The sequence below is a fragment of the Cheilinus undulatus genome, linkage group 18, assembly GCF_018320785.1.
Source record: "Cheilinus undulatus linkage group 18, ASM1832078v1, whole genome shotgun sequence".
Lineage (NCBI taxonomy): Eukaryota > Metazoa > Chordata > Actinopteri > Labriformes > Labridae > Cheilinus > Cheilinus undulatus.
Window position 1 is genome coordinate 2,779,002 of NC_054882.1, and position 18,970 is coordinate 2,797,971.

The 18,970-nt window shown below is 38.1% G+C and overlaps 1 protein-coding gene across 4 annotated transcripts in view; it reads right to left on the minus strand.

The window, feature by feature from the left end:
- Nucleotides 1-18,970, minus strand: part of akap6 (A kinase (PRKA) anchor protein 6) — a 319,977-nt gene that overhangs the window by 38,873 nt on the left and 262,134 nt on the right. For all 4 annotated transcript variants that reach the window (XM_041812714.1, XM_041812716.1, XM_041812715.1 and 1 more), the window contains exons 20-21: nucleotides 1,178-1,261; nucleotides 313-465 (exon numbers count right to left, since the gene is read on the minus strand). In XM_041812714.1, coding sequence (XP_041668648.1) covers nucleotides 313-465; nucleotides 1,178-1,261 — 237 coding nt within the window. The remainder of the gene's footprint in view (nucleotides 1-312; nucleotides 466-1,177; nucleotides 1,262-18,970) is intronic.

Sequence of the window (18,970 nt, forward strand, 5' to 3'; positions counted from 1 at the left end):
ACTGTGTTTTCATCCACCATTAACAAGTAACTTGTGAAACAGTCCCTTTGCTTGTGTTAAAGGGCTTACGCTCACATTAAAGTTTGTGTTTTTGTTCTGCAGCCGCTGCTTATTTGCCAAACATAATCACGCCGTCTCGGCTGTAAAGATGGTTCCACAGCTAAGCTTCAATCACAGCACCATCTGTCTTTCACGCTGCATCTTAGCATCAAATCAAAGCCTGACATGCTCGCTGAGTGTGACAGTGCGTCAGCTGACTGCCTGCGGTGTGGAGTTGAAGGATGGAGAGTGTAAATGTCAGAGCGCTCTAACCTGCTGCTCGCCCAGCTCTCTCTTCAGTCTGTTCTGCCACTGCAGCGCCTGCATCACGATCGCCTCCCACCTCCTCTCCAGGTTGATCGACAGCAGCTGCAAGGCCTCCCGGTGCTGCTCCGCCTCTGGGCCCACCTCCGCCACGGGGCCCGACTGTCCCAGAGGTAGGGATTGTAGAGAGCATTGTCAGAATTATAAAAGCTATTATCATGCTAATCATATGATTAAATTTAACCCATTTCAATGATTTTAAGGTCGTACAACATGAGCGATATAATTCCTCTGAAGGTTAAGCCGATTTTTAGGGATTTGCTGTAGATTTGACAGAGTTCCCCAAGGGGTTAAAATGAGTCTGGCACAAAAACCTTCACATTTAACATCTTTTATGTTGTACTGTAACTGAAAAAAATCTTCAGCAGTAAGAAAAATAAAGGAAAATTACACAATTTTCATACCTACACAACTGTACTTGCATCCTAGCTTTCTATTTTCTTCTGTCCTTTTTTAATAATGAGTAAATTTTGGTTTCATCATCTCTTTTCCAAACTTATCTATCTTGTTCTCACAAACTAATAATGCTGGTTTTGTTGTAATATGACACAATTTCTCCACCACCACAAAGACTGCTATACCAAGACAAGTCAAGATACCAAGACAACAACAAAAAATGTAATTATCAGTAGGAAGCAGATTAAAAAATAATACGACCAGTTTAGCCACATTTACATGGAAATTATCTCTGAAGAAAGAACCTTCATAAGTTTTAAAAAAGTTGTACATTCAGAAGAAAATGTTTAATTGCATCTTTTAGGCTATTATTTCAAAGTTTTTGATTTCTTGGTAAATCTGTGACATTTTTACCCACCTGGCTTTGCTGCAGAAGTTTCTGGCAGAGTTTCAGAACAGAGGACACTCCTCGGCGTCGGGCTCGCACCTCTGAACACAGAGACTGTTGACAGAAGGAAAATAATGAAGCAAAATGGAGTAAAATTCACATCTCATAAAGGAAAAACAAATAAGAAAAAAAATATTCCACTTGTTAATATTTTTGCTGTAACGCTCACAGGCTGCACCCATGGGTGTGTTTCAGGTTTCATCGCTTTTCATGAAACGTAGATTCGGCAAACATGGAAAAATGTCGCTTAAACCAAAGTGTTAATCCAGCCTGTATGCAGGAAATGTTGAGATCTAAATTCACCAGACAACATCCACACCTTGTGACTTTGCCTCTGTACACATTGAGGCCAACAACTTCAGAGTTTTTTGAGAAAATTTCATTCAAACATGCTCGACAGGCGTAACACAGTACCTGACAGAGTGCCAACAAAACATTTCATGCTTCTCCTGGGTGGCGCAATGTTGTTCACCAAATACGACCTCATGAATGTGTGAAAGCAGAGTCCCTTGGCATGCATGTTAAGTTTCGGTCATATTGGAGCGTGTCCAGCTGAGACTGATCTACTTCCTGTTTCATGGCAAACCATGCAAATCTAAGGTCTTGTCACCTATGTCCAGGTAGTCACTCAGTTAATCACTCTTTGTTCAAATAGCGCCAATTCATGACTGACGTTATCTCAAGTTAACCTGGCACGCCGGATGGATGTGTTTCACACATCCATCTGTTAAACCTCTCATAGACGATGTTTGGGAAAGGGCAGAGCCTTTGAAAAAAAACACTCGGAGGGTGACTGCATGAATGATCTGCCTGTCACATCTTCACGAGCCAATCAGAGCAACAAAATGTGTGATGGCCCCTACTGAAGGACTAAACTCCATAGAGCACTGCATAACGCAAACCATGGCGACTGTAGACATGTAAGTACTCGACTTTTGTCGTTTTTGAAAAGAAAAAACTCACTGCTGTTCTATGTTCTTTTTTTAAAGAAGAAATGTCATCAAGTTCTGATAAAACTGGCACTTTAGCAGCATCCACGATAATCTCCTCTGCCATAACTGCACCGGCCTCTTGTTGCTGCTTGCTTACGTCACGACTCCGAAAGTACTGCCCCTCACCGCTGATTGGTCCTGTCACTTTCTAACCGGGCCCAAACTGTTCAGATGGGAGCTTTGAAGGATGGCTTCACCAGTGAGAAACACAGAAATGGGCGAAGCCATGTGCTTTCCAAGGTGAGGTCTAGACAATACTCTGATGTATTATTACAAAGACCCAACATTAATCCACCATGAACTCAGTCCTAGCAGTATTTAGCCCCGTTACAAAGGTGGGGAAAACTTTTCTTTTAATAGGCAGGAACCTCGAGCAGAGCCAGACTCATGGTGACAGCCATCTGCTGAAGCGGCTAACAGTTTTGAATACAGGTAGAATGCATTTTTATTTTAAGGTGTCTACTAGTAGTAGACCAAATTTGAACTTAATTGGATGATCGTCCTTGGAGGAGTTAGTCCAAAAAGAACCCCTGGAAATGGCCCAAGAAACATAATTTTTTCTACTTCATTCAAAAATGGCAGACTGTTGGAGTTGTGGGATGGCTCTTTGAGGCTTTTTGTAGGTTTCATCATGCCACATATGCCTACTTAATTTCAGACATGTAGCTGTGAGTGTATTAGTGGTGAGAGGAAAACAGGGATCAATATCTCAGCTATTCTTTTAACCTTTCTGTCTCTCCTGGACTTATTGTCTTTAAAAGCTTGTAAAACAGGGGTGTCAAACTCAATCACAGCAGGGGCAGGACTCTGGACTTAGGTCTAACCTGAGAGCCTACAAGGGTCAACACAACCTCAAACTGTCAGCCTCATTTTCATCAGTAATAAAATATAAACAACAAAAAACAGCACTGATGCTAAATCATTCAGAAATCCAAAAAAGTAAAACAATAAGTTTAAAGGCTCAATATCTGAGATATAAAGTCCAACTTATTTGTTCCAAAAGTCAGAACACAATATTAAAATGGAAAAAATATAATGTTGTATAGAACAAATATATAAGTAGAAAGTTGAAATCATAAGTATAAAGGTCAAAATATATCTTAAAATTTTAAATTGTGAGTCTAAAATGTCAAGATATGATATTAAAAGTAAAAACTATGGATTAAAAATGTCAAAATATGGGAAAAAATTGAAATCATGACTTGAAAAGTCAAAATATGTGATTAAAAAGTCAAATTAAGGAGTTGAAAATCTCAAAATATGGGCTAAAATTCAAAATAATGACTTAAAAAGTAAAAAAAACATTACTTACATTCAAAATTGTTAGTCTAAAATGTCAAAATATGATATAAAAAGTAAAATTATGAATTAAAAATGTCAAAATATGAGCAAAAATTTAAATCCTGTGTTTAGAAGTCAAAATATGGGTTTAAAAAGCCAAATTTAGGGGTTGAAAAGGTCTAAATATGGTACAAAATTTAGAATAATGAGTGGAAAACGTAAGAATATGACTTAGAATTTAAAATTTTCAATGTAGAAAGAGAAAATATGGCATAAAAATACAAATTATGTGTTGAAAAGGTCAGAGTATGAAATGAAAAGTCAAAATTATAAGTTTGAGTCTTGATTTTGAGATGCAAAATTGAAAATATGAAATAACACAAATTATTTTTTTCCCCCATATTCTTGACTTTTTATCAAATTTTTCTTATTCTTTTCATTTTCAGAATTTCATGGCTTCACAAAGGAATTTTAATTCATCAAGGTTAAGTTTACATTTTTATACTGGAGTAAATCTGCAGACCTCATACTGGTGGGCCAGGTAGAATACAAACATATGATCTCGCAGGCCGGATATAACCATTCCACAGGCTGGATTTGGCCCCTGGGCCTTGAGTTTGTTACCCTAGTGCTGCACAATCAATCTCTGAATATTCTTTTTTCAGAACAACCTGAGAATATGTCTGCTGCAGTAATGTCACTGGAATTTTGAAAAAGTTATCAGACTACAAAAACAAAATAATTTTTGCCACCTCTGATTTTGTGCAAAGTGTGATGAGTTTTAGGCATTTTAAAAGAACCCAAATTTGCAATTTCAGGTTCCCTCACTCTGTGGTTGGTGCTAGGCCCTCACTGTCAAATAAGGCTTGAATAATAAACTGCAGCCATCCTTCAAACTTTGAAAAAAAAACAAGCCAAGTTTACTTTTATTTATTTATCTCATTCTCCACAGTTGAGTGCGGCTAAATTCAGGTCATTCATAACAATTTATTAGCATAAAGTCTAATTCAGCAGCCAGATCCTTGATCAGCAGTAACAGTGCATAAAATAAATGACAACAGCCAATATTCCTCTCTGCTGCTGTCTAATAAATGCAAAAATGTGGGGAAAAAAGAAACACAAGGATTGGCAGTGCCTATTATAAATCACTATATGCTGATGAGCTTCCACACGCAAAGGTCAGCGAGTGTGTGCGTGTTTGCATGTTTACTCATGCAGGCGTGTGCACCAGTGGAAGTGGATGCGTGTGCAAACATATGCATGTGTTTCTGAGTGGGTGAGTCACAGAGAATAGAGGGGACAGCCTTACTCCTCTGCAGCAGGGACCAAACACGTCCAAGCCCCAAACTATTTATGCTAATCCTGCCCGCTCGCTGAAAAGCACTTCCTTTACATTTTCTTTACATTTTTCCAATAAATATTAAACACTATTACAATGAAATGGGATTCTCTAACTCGCTCTCTCTCCCTCTCTCTCTCACACTTCCTCCTCCGTCTTTCATCTCCCTCTTTCTCGCTTTCTTCAGTTTAGCATATTTGCAGCTCGCCCGGTTGTCTAAACAGGAGATGGGGATGCAGAATAGAGCAGACAGGATCAAGAGGACAAGCCTGATGTATGTGTGTGTGAGGCTGCAGATAAATTTATTCCAAACAGGAGGTGTGTATTATGTTGAAGGAGGAGGCTCGAAACAACAACAAAACAACTGAGTGATACTCGCTCTGCGCCAAATAAGTGCAGAAGACAGCGTGGGGGAGCACGGGAAGATAAATGAAGTAAGATTGAAGCTGGAACAATAATTCTGCATGTTACAGTCAGAGAGGAGCAGCAGTCACTCCGGAGTCTGCTCCTCGCAGGGAAATTCAACAGCAGAAAGTTTAGGACCAACGCCAAGTTAGATTTTCACTTTTCAAAAAACCTCGACGTTAAGATCAGCCTACGAGTCTTCCACCTGCACAGTCATCAAACAGGCTTTCACTCAGTCTTTTTACCTCTGTGAACTAAAATATAACACCAGTTTGGATCCTTATGCAGCTACTCTAGCCATTCAGCATGTTGGAAAACATGTGACAGGGTTAAAGACAAAAAAAAGTCTGCATGCAGCACTCTTCAGGGATTTATATTCCTGCAACAGCAAAGACCTTTCTCCAAGGCAATCAGCAGCTACCTTAACCTTAGATATGTGTGTTTTTTAAACTTAACCGCGTTGTTTTTCACCTAAACCTAACCAAAAAGATGGTTTTATTTGCACCAAGTGAAAAAGTAAAAGAGACAAACCCAAACCCTCCCCTTAAGGCAGGGGTTCTCAACCTTTTCAGCCAGGGACCCCCAAAATGAAGGTGTTACCATGGAAACATGTAAAATCCAAGATGGCGACATCCATGGAGGGGACCTTCTCTATGTATGAATCAAAGGTTTATTCTGAGTTGTTTTTTCAAAATAGCTATTTTTGAATTTAGATGACTAAACACTTACTTAGATAGACCATCTTAGAAATGTTTTGCTTTATTTTACCAAGTTTGTTCAGCTAAATGCTACAAGGCTAAATATTACACACTGCACCTTTGAGATTAATGTAACATTATCACTGTGCTTGTTAACCTGAAAACTCAGCAAAGAAGACGTTCAGTTCAAGTGACTTCTGGTATTAGAAGATGAGGTATGGCGGCGATTTTCCGACTTCTGGTGTGAAGTGGAGGTCCTCCAGTGCATCCAGGTACTTTTGCATTTAGTTGACTCCTCTGTGTAGATAAGCCAATAAACTGTTCTTTGTTATGTTTATATTCTGTCTAAAAATGACGGTCCTTTTTACCACCTGTTTGGATGACATGAGGAACTTCTAGTAGATTTATAGTAACGACATTAGCTTAACGATAGAAAAAAGAACTTGCCATGGATGGTAAAGTAAGTGAAAATGGCTACAGGGAACTGTAGAAAGTGGAATATTAGACATAAAAAAGTGCAGATTATTTTTGACTTGACCATTGAGCTCTTTGTGAGTGTTTTTTTTTTAATAAATGAGACATTTCAAAGAGCAGTGGGATGTTTATTTGGATAAATGTATGAGCAGAAAGATATTAAAGTGAGTAGTATCCAGTTAGAGTCCTGCTTTGGTAGCATGCATTTCATGCATTTTCAATAATAATTGCTGAAATTTCAGACATCCTGTTACACCAGGGGTTCTAAGCCTTTTCAGCCCGCGACCCCCAAAATAAAGGTGCCAGAGACCGGGGACCCCCACTGTACCTGAAGGTGGATGAACACAGTCATGCATGTTCAAGAATTAGGGGGGAAAATGGGAGATCTTTCTGGGGCCCAGCAAAATCATGTAAAGTTAAACTGTGAGATCTTAAAAATGTAAATCCTTTTGTTGAAAACAGAATTAAATTACATTAGAAATAGATAAAATGGGTCAATAATGGAAGAAAATGGTGAGAGAGATGGTGAAATTGGATTTTTAAAGTAGCAGAAATAGATTGAAAAATGCCAAAAATTCAATAAATGTGGCAAAATAAAAAAAAAGGGTTAGAGTGGCAAAAATGGGCATATTAAGTTGTAAAAGGAGATTAAAAAGTGGCTGAAATGGCGTTAAATTTGCAAAAATAGGTGGAAATTTGATGTAAAAATGGGCAAGCTGAGGCAGAAAATTTAGAAACCGGCAAAAATAGGCATATCAAATTATGAAATGTGGCTTGAAAAGTGGTAAAATGGATTAAAAATGGCAATAATGGATCAACAGAGCCAACAATAGGCAGAGAGTTACAAGATTTGGTTTATAAGTGGCAAAAACAGGCTGAAAAAAGTGGTGGAAAGGGTTTAAAATGGACAAAGATTGGGTTTTAAGCTGCTAAAATGTGTTAAAATTGATAACATTGGTGGTAAAAGTGATTAAAGTGGGTTAAAATTTCCCAGCAGTCATTGGGCACAAGGTGGGGTATGCCCTGGACTGGTCACCAGTCAATCGCAGAGCTAATTGCCAGTCCTGCTGGTTTAGAGTCACCAATTGGAGTATCTGAAGAGAATCCATACATGCTAACTCCACACAGAAAGGCCCTGACCGGGATCGAACCATTAACCTTCCTGGAGCGAGGCAACAGTGCAAACTCCTGCTCTTCCATGCAGCCTAACCTCAGACACCATTTCAAATAAATGCACGAAGAAAAGAAACATACACCAACGGTACCTTTGACAGGACACTTAAAGGTACTTAAACACAAACACTAACAAACCAACAGCTTCATATGAACCATGTAAACAAATGACATTATTCAAATGGAGAGCCAAACATGGGGATTTAGCAGTACTGTTGAACAGTTAGCATCAAAATTAGCATAGTGCCTGGCCTCCACAGGTTAAACCATCGAAACTGAAACTGATTTTTTGTCTGATCTGATGTTCAGTGGCGTGTGTTGCGCCGTCCGGCGTCACTGGTGACTTCCCTACAACAACTGAAATTTGCAGCTCCTTAAATGAGACACATTGCTGTGACACTGGGATTGTGGGTAATGTAGTACTGTTGCCTAAGACCACGAATAAAGCATGTTATTCTTAAAATGAGGTTAATTACATTAGAAATAGAGTCTTCTATATGCTCATATCTCCTGGTTTCTCCCTCAGCTAGCTTGTGGTAAGTCTACCTTGAATGCTTATTACATTATGGCTAATAACTAAAGCTTAAAGCAGCAGAATGAATGGTGTTGTGGCTGATTAGGGACAGTGAGAACGAAGGAGTGGGCGTGTCTAACTCCAGGTTAGATGAACCTCAGCTGAAACTGCTGTCTAGTTATTCTGTAAATATTCCCTTAAGGTTACTTAAACATGCAAACAGTCACCTGTAAATATACTCGGGATGCACATGGCACATCTGCAGACATTACCTTTAAAGGATAATTATCAGTAAATGCAGATATGGGCTGTAAATCACAAGAAACTACAACTTTCTCTTTACTCCTTGAAGAAAAAGAAAAATAGAAACTCACTGAGCTAACCTTCTCATATTGGCCACATGTTTACAATTTTTACTGTGACAGATATGCACAATTAAAATGATGCATCTTAGTGAACGCTTGGGTCAAGGTAAGGTGCTGGAATGCATTTGTCATGGTATGCATGCTGCCACTGTAAAAGGACATGTTTTTGCTCAGGTTTCCTGTGTTTTTGATGTGCACCTACATTGTTTTTGTAGTCAGGTGTGTGCCCTTTTTCCCCACATTTGTCTAATATTTTACAAGGCTTCTGGAATAAAAGTCTTAGAATTAAATATCCAAATGAAGACTCCATGCCATCAGAAAATCCTCTTCTAAGGGGGGCACTGTCTAAAAGCTGTCGTCTTTTACATGCAGCCTCTCAAAAATGCGGGGTTGCTCTGTTATGTTTCTATGAAAGCATGTAAAAGAGACAGAAGCCATCAGTTTTATCAGAGAAAGGATTTCTATTTGGTCAGCTTCAGACAGCGAAAGTCTTTTCTCTGCGAGTTTATTTTTGGACAGAAAAGAGAGAGCGAATCCTAAGTCTCTATTGTTTCTGCACTGCTGGTTTTTATGCACTGATCCCCCTCTCGCTCTCTCTCTCTCTCTCTGACGGGTCGAGCCTGGCTGGGCCGATATTGACTCAGAGGGCTCTACAGACACAGTCGGACAAATATTTGCTAAAAAGCTTTTCTTCCAAAATACATGGAAAGCCAGAGAGTGGCTGCAGAGACAGAGAAGGAGACAGAGGATGTAGAGGGGGGGATGAGATGGACAGAAAACAAGTGTGAGGAGGTCGACGGAGGGGAGGAAGAGGAGAGGAAGTGTAAAGAAAGAGACAGGTGGAAGATTGAAGATTAAAGTGAGCACAAAGAAAGTCTCAGATAAAGGGGAATGGAAAAGTTAGAGACTTAGAGAGACCAACAAAGAAAGAAAAACAGACCAGAAAGAGGACGAAGATGGGATTTAGAGAGGAAACTGCCATTTCATTAAGACGTCAAAGAGGGAAATTTGAGTAAATATCTCACTTTCACTCTACACATCAGTAGGGATGTGCCAGATTTAACAATGAACGGCACAGAGTGAGAGTCTAAAATGTCAATAAATGATATACAAAGTAAAAATTATGGATTAAAAATGTTAATGTGTGAGAAAAATTTGAATCATGAGTTTAAAAGTCAAAATATAGAATTAAAAAGTCAAATTAAGGAGTTGAAAATGACAAAATATGGGCTAAAATTCAAAATATTGACTTAAAAGGTTAAAAAAATTACTTAAATTTAAAATTGTGAGTCTTAAATGTCAAAATATGAAATAAATAGTATAAATTATGGATTAAAAATGGCAAAATATGAGAACAATTAAAAATCATGTGTTTAAAAGTCAAAATATAGAATTAAAAAGTCAAATTAAGGAGTTGAAAATGTCAAAATATGAGCTAAAATTCAAAATAATGACTTAAAAAGTAAAAAAAAAATTACTTAAATTTAAAAAATGTTAGTCTAAAATATCAAAATTAAGAGTCCCCTTTCACCCAAAATGCCTTCATATGCCTTTCTTTGAGACAAGAAGCATGCCAGAGACTAAGGATTGAATTTCTTTAAATTTTAGGCCAATTTTGAACTTCAGTAAAGTTATAAAGATATTCACAGATTCGGCCTTTCCGCCATAAAAACTCAGCAGAGGATCATTACATTTACAAAAACCCTCAATCACTGTATGGTATGATTTCAATCTACTTTTGCGAGATCTCACAAACTGTTTAAAAAAAAAAAAAAAAAAAACACTCCCGTTTTTTTTTTCTATGTCCCTTAAAAAATGTTTTTCTCCCTTAAATTTTTTTTCTCCCTTAAGAATTTTTTTTCTCCTATGTCCTCTAAGGGGCTCCGTAAAAATATAAGCTAAAATACATAATAATGACTTAAAAAGTTTAAAAATATATATATTGTAACTTTAATTTAAAATTCTTAGTCTAAAATGTCAAAATATGAGCTAAAATTCAAAATAATGACTTAAATTGTTTAAAAATATTACTTAAATTTAAAATTGTTAGTCTAAAATGGCAAAATATGATATAAAAAGTAAAAATTATGGATTAAAAAGTTTAAAAATATTATTTAAATTAAAATTGTTAGTCTAAAATGGCAAAATATGATATAAAAAGTAAAAATTATGGATTAAAATTGTCAAAATATGAGAACAAATTTAAATCATGAGTTTTAAAGTCAAAATATGGGATTAAAAAATTCAAAGTTAGGGGATGAAAATGTCAAAAAATGATACAAATTTTAAATAATGTGTGGAAAACGTAAGAATATGACTTAAAATTTAAAATTGTGAATTTAGAAAGATAAAATATGGCATAAAAAGTACAAATTATGAGTTGAAAAGGTCAAAGTATGAAATAAAAAGTCAAAATCATGAGTCACACAGTGGCACAGAGTGGTTTGAAGTTTAGGCCGGTCTTATTCCTTTGCATTTAAACACGAAGGATGTAAATCCCACCACTAGGGGGCTCCCAATCAAAACAGTAACCATAGATGAAGTCTCAGACGGCAGGAGTGAATCCCTGGAATACTTTTTGGAAGTTTTCAACAAAAGCAACATCTGAACAAACTCCTTTTTATTGCAGTGGTCAAACTTAAAATCGGGAATGTTGTGGGATCTCTGGATAATTCTGCAATCATAAAAGGCGTGACCTCTCCTCTCCTGAAGGATGCCGTGACGAGCTGCACGACAGATGTTTCCTGTAAAATTAGACGCTCTCTTCGGCATTATTATATCGAGAGGTTTAACAAGAACAAATGACAACAAGAAGAAGTGTGGTAAGAGCCTCTCGTTGTCTCCAGTGTCCGTCTCTCTGCTTGGTCATACTCAAGGTCGACCGCCATGAGAGACACAAAAGAACAAGTGATTTCAGTCTTCTTTCACTTGATGCATTTCTCAGTCTGTCTGTCACTCAACACCCTCTTTAGAGAAGGGTGACCTACTCGGGATAAACAAAAAGAAGAGCATCTGCTTCCCTCTTTCTCTAATTCCCTCTCCACTCTCTCTCTCTCTCTCGCTCTCTTGAGCCTGATCTCTCTCGCTCTCCCTCTCATTCTTAAATCTCCCTCTCCTAAAAACAAAATCCTCTTAACTCTCCTCCACCTCCTCATCTCCACAATCTAATTACCGAGACCTGCCGTGAAGAGAGGGAGGGATGGAGGGAGGAGAGGATAGAGGAGAGTGGAGGTTGTGAGTGTGGTTGCTATGTCAATGGGTAGAAACAGTGGAGAGAGACAGAGTCTGGACTAAAACTGAGACACTTTTACATCACAGCAGGGCTGGACTCTGGACTAGGGTCTAACCTGAGAGCCCACCAGGGTCAACACAACCTCAAACTGTCAGCCTCATTTTCACCAACATTAAATATAAAAAACAGCAGTGATGCTCAATCATTTGGAATTTCAAAAAAGTAAAAACGATAAGTTTAAAGGCTAGATATCTGCGATAAAAAGTCCAACTTATTAGTTCCAAAGGTCAGAACACGATAATAAAAATTGAAAAAATAATATTTTTTTTAAAAGAACAAATATATGAGTAGAAAGTTTAAATCATAAGTTTAAAGGTCAAAATATATCTTAAAATTTTAGATTGTGAGTTTAAAATGGCAAAATATGATATAAAAATGATAATTTATGCATTAAAAATGTCAAAATATGACAAAAAATTGAAATCATCAGTTTAAAAGTTAAAATACAAGATTAAAAGCCAAATTAATGAGTTGAAAATGTCCAAAATATGAGTTAAAATGCAAAATAATTATTTAAAAAGTTAAAAAAATATTACTTAAATTTAAAATTGTTAGTCCAAAATGTCAAAATATGATATAAAAACAAAAAATTATAAATTTAAAATGTCCAAAATATGAGCTAAAAATCAAAATAATGACTTCAAAAATTAAAGAATTTTACTTACATCCAAAATTGTTAGTCTAAAATGTAAAAATATGATATACAAAATATAAAATAAAAAAAATGTCCAAAATATGAGCCGAAATTCAAAATAATGAATTAAAAAGTGAAAAACATTACTTACATAAAAAATTGTCTAAAAATGTCAAAATATGATAAAAAAAAGAAAAACATATGAATTAAAAATGTGAAAATATGAGTCAATAATCATAACCATGAGTTTAAAAGTCAAATATGGGACTAAAAAGCCAAAGTTAGGGGTTGAAAAGGTCTAAATATTTTACAAAATGTAAAATAAAGTGTGGAAAAAGTAAGAATATGACATAGAATTAAAAATTGTGAATGTAGAAAGATAAAAATATGACATATAAAGAACAAATTATGAGTTGAAAAGGTCAAAGTATGAAATGAAAAGTCAAAATCCTAAGTCTGAGTCATGATCTTGAATTGCAAAATTGAAAATATGAAATAAAAACACAAATCAATTTCTCTCCCCACATTCTTGACTTTTTATCTTATTCTTCTTATTCTTTACATTTTCACGTTTTTATGGCTTCACAAGAGATTTAAATAATCACAGTTAAGTTTACATTTTTATACTGGAGGAAATCTGCAGGCCTCATACTGGTGGACCAGTTTGAATACAAATATGATCTGTTCATGCGGGCCGGATATAACCATTCCAGGGGCCGGCTTTGGCCCCCAGGCCTTGAGTTTGACACCCCTGCTCTAGCAGGCTTCAGGATGTTAGGACACTAATCGCTGACATCATCGCTCCTCAGAAGAGACTTCCTGCCTCATGATTCCACCTCTCACCATTCTTAATGCAGCAAATGCAGATATTCTAAAACCAGTAATTCAGTCTTTTACAGGTTAAAATCAAAGAAAAGGCTGAAAATGACAGAAAACAGGAGAAAAGGCCAAACAGAACTGACAGTAAACAAATACAGGAACAGTAAAAGCAGAAAGCAACAGCATGGAGAGACTGATGGCCATGAAGAGACAGGAAAAGGATCTAAAATAGAGAATAAAGAGCGAGAGAACAAAGAGAGTGATACTGGGAAACAAGTGAGGGAAAGGACAGGAAGTACGGAGGACAAGGACGAACTGTAAAGAAAGGAGAGACAGAAATAAAGAGAGGAGGAGAGAGAGGGAGAGGAGGAGAATTTTGGTTGCTTGCGCGGTGACCCAGTGGATATTTCAATCAATTACCATTAATTAGAAATCTCTGATTAATTCTATTTGTTGATTAAGTCAATTAAAACCACAAGCACTCGTTATCGCACAACGAGCCTAATGAATTCCTGTCGACAATTTGTTCCCACACACATATTCCCTCTGCTGCTGCTAATACCGCCTACAGCTAGCCAAACTTTGTCGTTTGCATACTCTTCCCTATCACTCCCTCTTTTCTCGTCTGACATTTCTGTCCTCCTCCCTCCATTGTTCCGCCCCCGCCTCCTCCATCTCATCCTTTTTACCCACTATCTTCCTGTTACTCTTTAATTTTTTTGACTCCACTTTAATTTCTTCTATCAGTCCGGCTGAATAAAGAGAGGAGCTGAAGTTACAGCCTGCACACAAGGTTTGCTCAAGAGCACCTTGGGGTGCTCCCACATCGTCTCCTTCACGCTTTGGAAGCATACATTTTTCATTCACGACCTTGTCCTCACACAGCAAGGCCAGGGATTCCCAAACAGTGGTCTAGGGGCCCCAGAGGGTCCTTCATGTAGACTGCAGGTACAGTAATCATGGTGTACAACAAATCTAGAAGCTTCCTCTGAGGATTGAAGGAGGACTGAGACTCAGCCGGCATGCACGCTGACTTCTTAACCCTTGTGCCTTCCTTGGGCATTTTTGGCCATCTTTCTCAACTTTCTTTTTTTTTTTAATTTGTGATCATTTTGTCAGTTTTACAGCTTGTGGCATGAATTTTTACATGAACTTTTCTTTCTAGTAAAATTTTTGAAATCCAACATGTTTTACTCTTAAATGTCATTCATACTCTCTCAATGAATTTTCTACCCTCTGGACACCTTCAAGGCAAAAATGTACACGTACAAAAACTGCTATTAAATCAGCATACATCAATATTTTTTTCTACTTTTCTTTTTCAAAAATCTCTTTTAACAACTTCAGACTTGCTCAAAACTACCAAACATTCAATAATTCTCAGAATTTTCACACCTGATAGTCCGGGGACTCGGCCCTTTTTGAAACAGAAATGGCAACACTGTTGCACTTTCCTTTGGTTTGGTTCGTATTCACACTGCTCTCTTGGTCAAACGGACCAAACTGCCTGAACACCTACAACCTCTGCCCGCTAGGGGCACTGTCGCCACGAACAAACGGCGACCAAGAAGAAAAAAAGACGTAGAAGAAGACGAAACTCCTTCCGCCGGTCTTTTCTTCCACTAAAAACACAGAATTTAAACAGCCTTGTGGTTTCTGCTCTTGCATTGCAGCATTATGAGCAGCCAGCAAGGTGGTGAGCTGTCCAGCATGTCCTCCTTTACATGAGACGAATAAATCAGCACCGACTATGATGTGTTGCCATGGTTACACAGACGCCAAGCGAGGTACCCACATGTATTTGAGCATATGAAATCCCATGTAAATCCGTACATCACTACGCTTTATGCCACTTCCTGTCTTTGGTTCACAAGTTGGTCCGCTTTGCTTTCACACCTCTAACGAACCGCACCAGGGTTCGTTTGGAAGCGGACTGAGACCCCCTGTTTTCAAGCAGACCAGAGTCCGCTTGTTTGGTCCGCACCAGAGTTTGTGTGAGATTTCACACCACTCCAAACGAACCGGACTATCTGGGGAAACGGACCAGAGTTCATTTAAAACGGACCAAACAGCTCTGGTGTGATTGCGCCCTTAAAGAGAGATAAGATTGATGATAAAGGATTCTGAGATTAAAAAAAAAAGTCAAAAGTTAAAATCATGATTTTCAACAGTTAAAGTATTAAAAAAAATTCAAAATCATGAGTTTCAAAGGTCATAATATGAGATAAAATTCACAATTATGAGTTATAAATGTCAAAATGTGATACACAATTATAAAATCATGAGTTTTAATGTCAATATTTGAGATAAAATAAAAAAAAAAACTACGACTAAGATGTCTAAAGAAAATGACCTTAATTTTTCAGACAAATTCAGCTACTGAGGTGTGAATTTCTCCTTTATTAGCAAGTAAAGCAGTGCACATCATGCATGGATGGGACAGGAGAGTTTCTGAGCTAAAGTTTCTATGTAAAAGGTTTATTTTAAAAAAGATAGCTGTTGGAGTGCAAGTGGACTAGTGGTTTACGGGTTCAAATCTGGCCTGAGGCCCTTTACTGCATGTCTCTCCCTGCTCTCGTCCCTGTTTCCGACTCTATCCACTGTCCTCCTCTATTGGATAAAGGCACAAAAATGCCCAAAATAAATCTTAAAAAAAAAAGATAGCTGTTATCATTTCCAAAATTCACTGCATCATTTTAACAAATTGTTACATTTGATGACGTTCAGCACTCAAAATAAGACTTGAATTCCAAGTTTATCCACTTCCAAAAATGCAGCTGTTAGTGATCTAACAGCCTGAAATGCAGGAAACACCATCAGCTGCTCTGATTTGGGCTCAGGTATTCCAGCTGCAGCTGTCCCATGCAGTGTCCTGAAACAGTCCTGTGTTGTTATGAAAGTTTGGCCTGAACGGAGCTTTAGGGGTATGAAGCCTAAAAGACAAACACAATGTATTCAGACCTCAAGGAGAGCCACATCTACTGATTTATTTGTGTGATTTTTAGTCTAAACTTCCTCCTTTTCTCTCCATGGATATGTCCTGTATTCCTTTGATTCTTAAAATTGACAAAGCATGAAAAGTTGTGATGTTTAGTCACTCTGTATTAGAGAAAATACTCTAACTTAAAGCTTAGAGTGTTTGCAGGCTGGATGTCGGGATTGTTAAAATATCTGTTCAACATTCACTAAAATCCTCAGCAGCTCCTGTAGAGTCAGAAGGTCGTCCTGCTGTCTTCATCACAGTGTATTGATTCTAAGTTATTAACTGACGTCCTCTTTTCCTCCTCGCCGTGCGGCGACATTTTAGCATGAAAGCCTTAGTCTTAAAATATTCAGCGGCAGTAAACAGTGGGAGGATATATGAAGTCTCTGTGAGTGAAAGCATTTACTGTTCTCACTAATGCAGCCGAGCGAAACACGCCGCACTGACTTAAAACGCTGCTATCAATAAAATCAAATCTGCCTCTGTCTGCCTGCACTTGGACTTCTATTTGTCTTTCCACTCGTTCTCTCGTCTGTCCTGTTCTCCCTTTTACAGGCAGCTCCATCAGTCCTCTGCTCCTCTCTCCTAGTTTATTCCTCAATGTTTGATTTTCCCCTCTGTTTTCACTCATTCCTGCTGTCTGCTCTCTCTCTTTCTTTACTTCATCTCCATCCTCATCCCTGTCTCCTTCCTTTCTTCCCTCTCTCTTTCTTTACTTCATCTCCTTCTTTCCCGTCTCCTTTCTGTCTTTCTTCTCTCCTTCTTTACTTCATCTCCATCTTTCCCCTGTCTCCTTCCTTTCTTTCCTCTCTCTTTCTTTACTTCATCTCCATCTTCATCCCTGTCTCTTTCCTTTCTTTACTCTCTCCTTCTTAACTTAATCTCCATCTTTCTCCCTGTCTCCTACCTTTCTCCCCTCTCTCCTTCTTTACTTCATCTCCATCTTTCTCCCTGTCTCCTCCCTTTCTTCCCTCTCTCCTTCTTTACTTCATCTCCATCTTTCTCCCTGTCTCCTTCCTTTCTTCCCTCTCTTCTTCTTTACTTCATCTCCATCTTTCCCCTGTCTCCTTCCTTTCTTCCCTCTCTCCTTCTTTACTTCATCTCCAGCTTGCTCCCTGTCTCCTTCCTTCTTTCCTCTCTCTTTCTTCACTTCATCTCCATCTTCTTTTGTCTCCTTCCTTTCTTCCCTCTCTCCTTCTTTACTACATCTCCAGCTTGCTCCCTGTCTCCTTCCTTTCTTTCCTCTCTCCTTCTTTACTTCATCTCCAGCTTGCTCCCTGTCTCCTTCCTTCTTTCCTCTCCCTTTCTTTACTTCATCTCCATCTTCTTTTGTCTCCTTTCTTTGTTCTCTTTCTTTACTTCATCTCCAGCTTGCTCCCTGTCCCCTCTCTTCCTTTCCTCTCCCTTTCTTTACTACATGTCCATCTTCTTTTGTCTCCTTCCTTCCTTTCCTCCCTCTGTCTTTACTTCATCTCCATCTTCTTTTGTCTCCTTCCTTCCTTTTGTTCTCTCTCCCTTTACTTCATCTCCATCTTCTTTTGTCTCCTGTCTTTCTTTCCTCTCTCTTTCTTTACTTCATCTCTATCTTTCTCCCTGTTTCCTTCCTTCCTTTCCTCTCTCTGTCTTTACTTCATCTCCATCTTCTTTTGTCTCCTTCCTTCTTTCCTCTCCCTTTCTTTACTTCATCTCCATCTTCTTTTGTCTTCTTTCTTTCTTCTCTTTCTTTACTTCATCTCCAGCTTGCTCCCTGTCCCCTTTCTTCCTTTCCTCTCCCTTTCTTTACTACATGTCCATCTTCTTTTGTCTCCTTCCTTCCTTTCCTCTCTCTGTCTTTACTTCATCTCCATCTTCTTTTGTCTCCTTTCTTTCTTTCCTCTCTCTTTCTTTACTTCATGTCCATCTTTCTCCCGTCTCCTTTCTTCCATTCCTCTCTCTTACTTTACTTCATCTCCATCTTTCCCCCTTTCCTCTCTCTGTCTTTACTTCATGTCCATCTTCTTTTGTCTCCTTCCTTCCTTTCCTCTCTCTGTCTTTACTTCATCTCCATCTTTCCCCTGTCTTCTTCCTTCCTTTCCTCTCGCTTTCTTTACTTCATGTCCATCTTCTTTTTTCTCCTTCCTTCCTTTCCTCTCTCTGTCTTTACTTCATGTCCATCTTCTTTTGTCTCCTTCCTTTCGGTCCTCTCTCTTTCTTTACTTCATATTTTTGCAACATTTAATGTATAATTAACACCTTTCTGACCCTTTCTTTGCCACTTTTTAACCGCTTTTCACATTTTTCTGCCATTTTTTGTAACTGGCCCCCCATTTGGCTAGGCCCTAGAAAGCTGATCAATCTCAGCTTCAACTCAAACATACCCTGCTCAGTTTCACCTATCATGGTTTACTGTACGCAAACAAGCAGCAAATGCTGCAGCAGGACCAGGAACCGGTTTTAAACTGCACTACAAAGTGGAAATACAACACCAAGAATGCAGAGGTCATGATGGCGTCAATCGCTGTGGTGTCAATCTGATGCAGAAGTATAAACAGAGCATAAAACCAGTTAGAACAGCAAATTCACCCCATAGGCTAAAACAGCTGGTTTCATCAATGGAACTAGATATAAATGCCATTTATTCTTGTTTTTTTCCTGCATTTTTAGAACTGTCTTCCTGGCATCAATCCTGACAAGTTCAACAGCGTACACAGGTGTGACTTCTTGCACAAACCTGGGATTACTGCAACACTGCAGGAGATCGCCTGCATGGATTATACACCCTAGGAGCTGATATTTTTGTATTAGCTCTATTGAT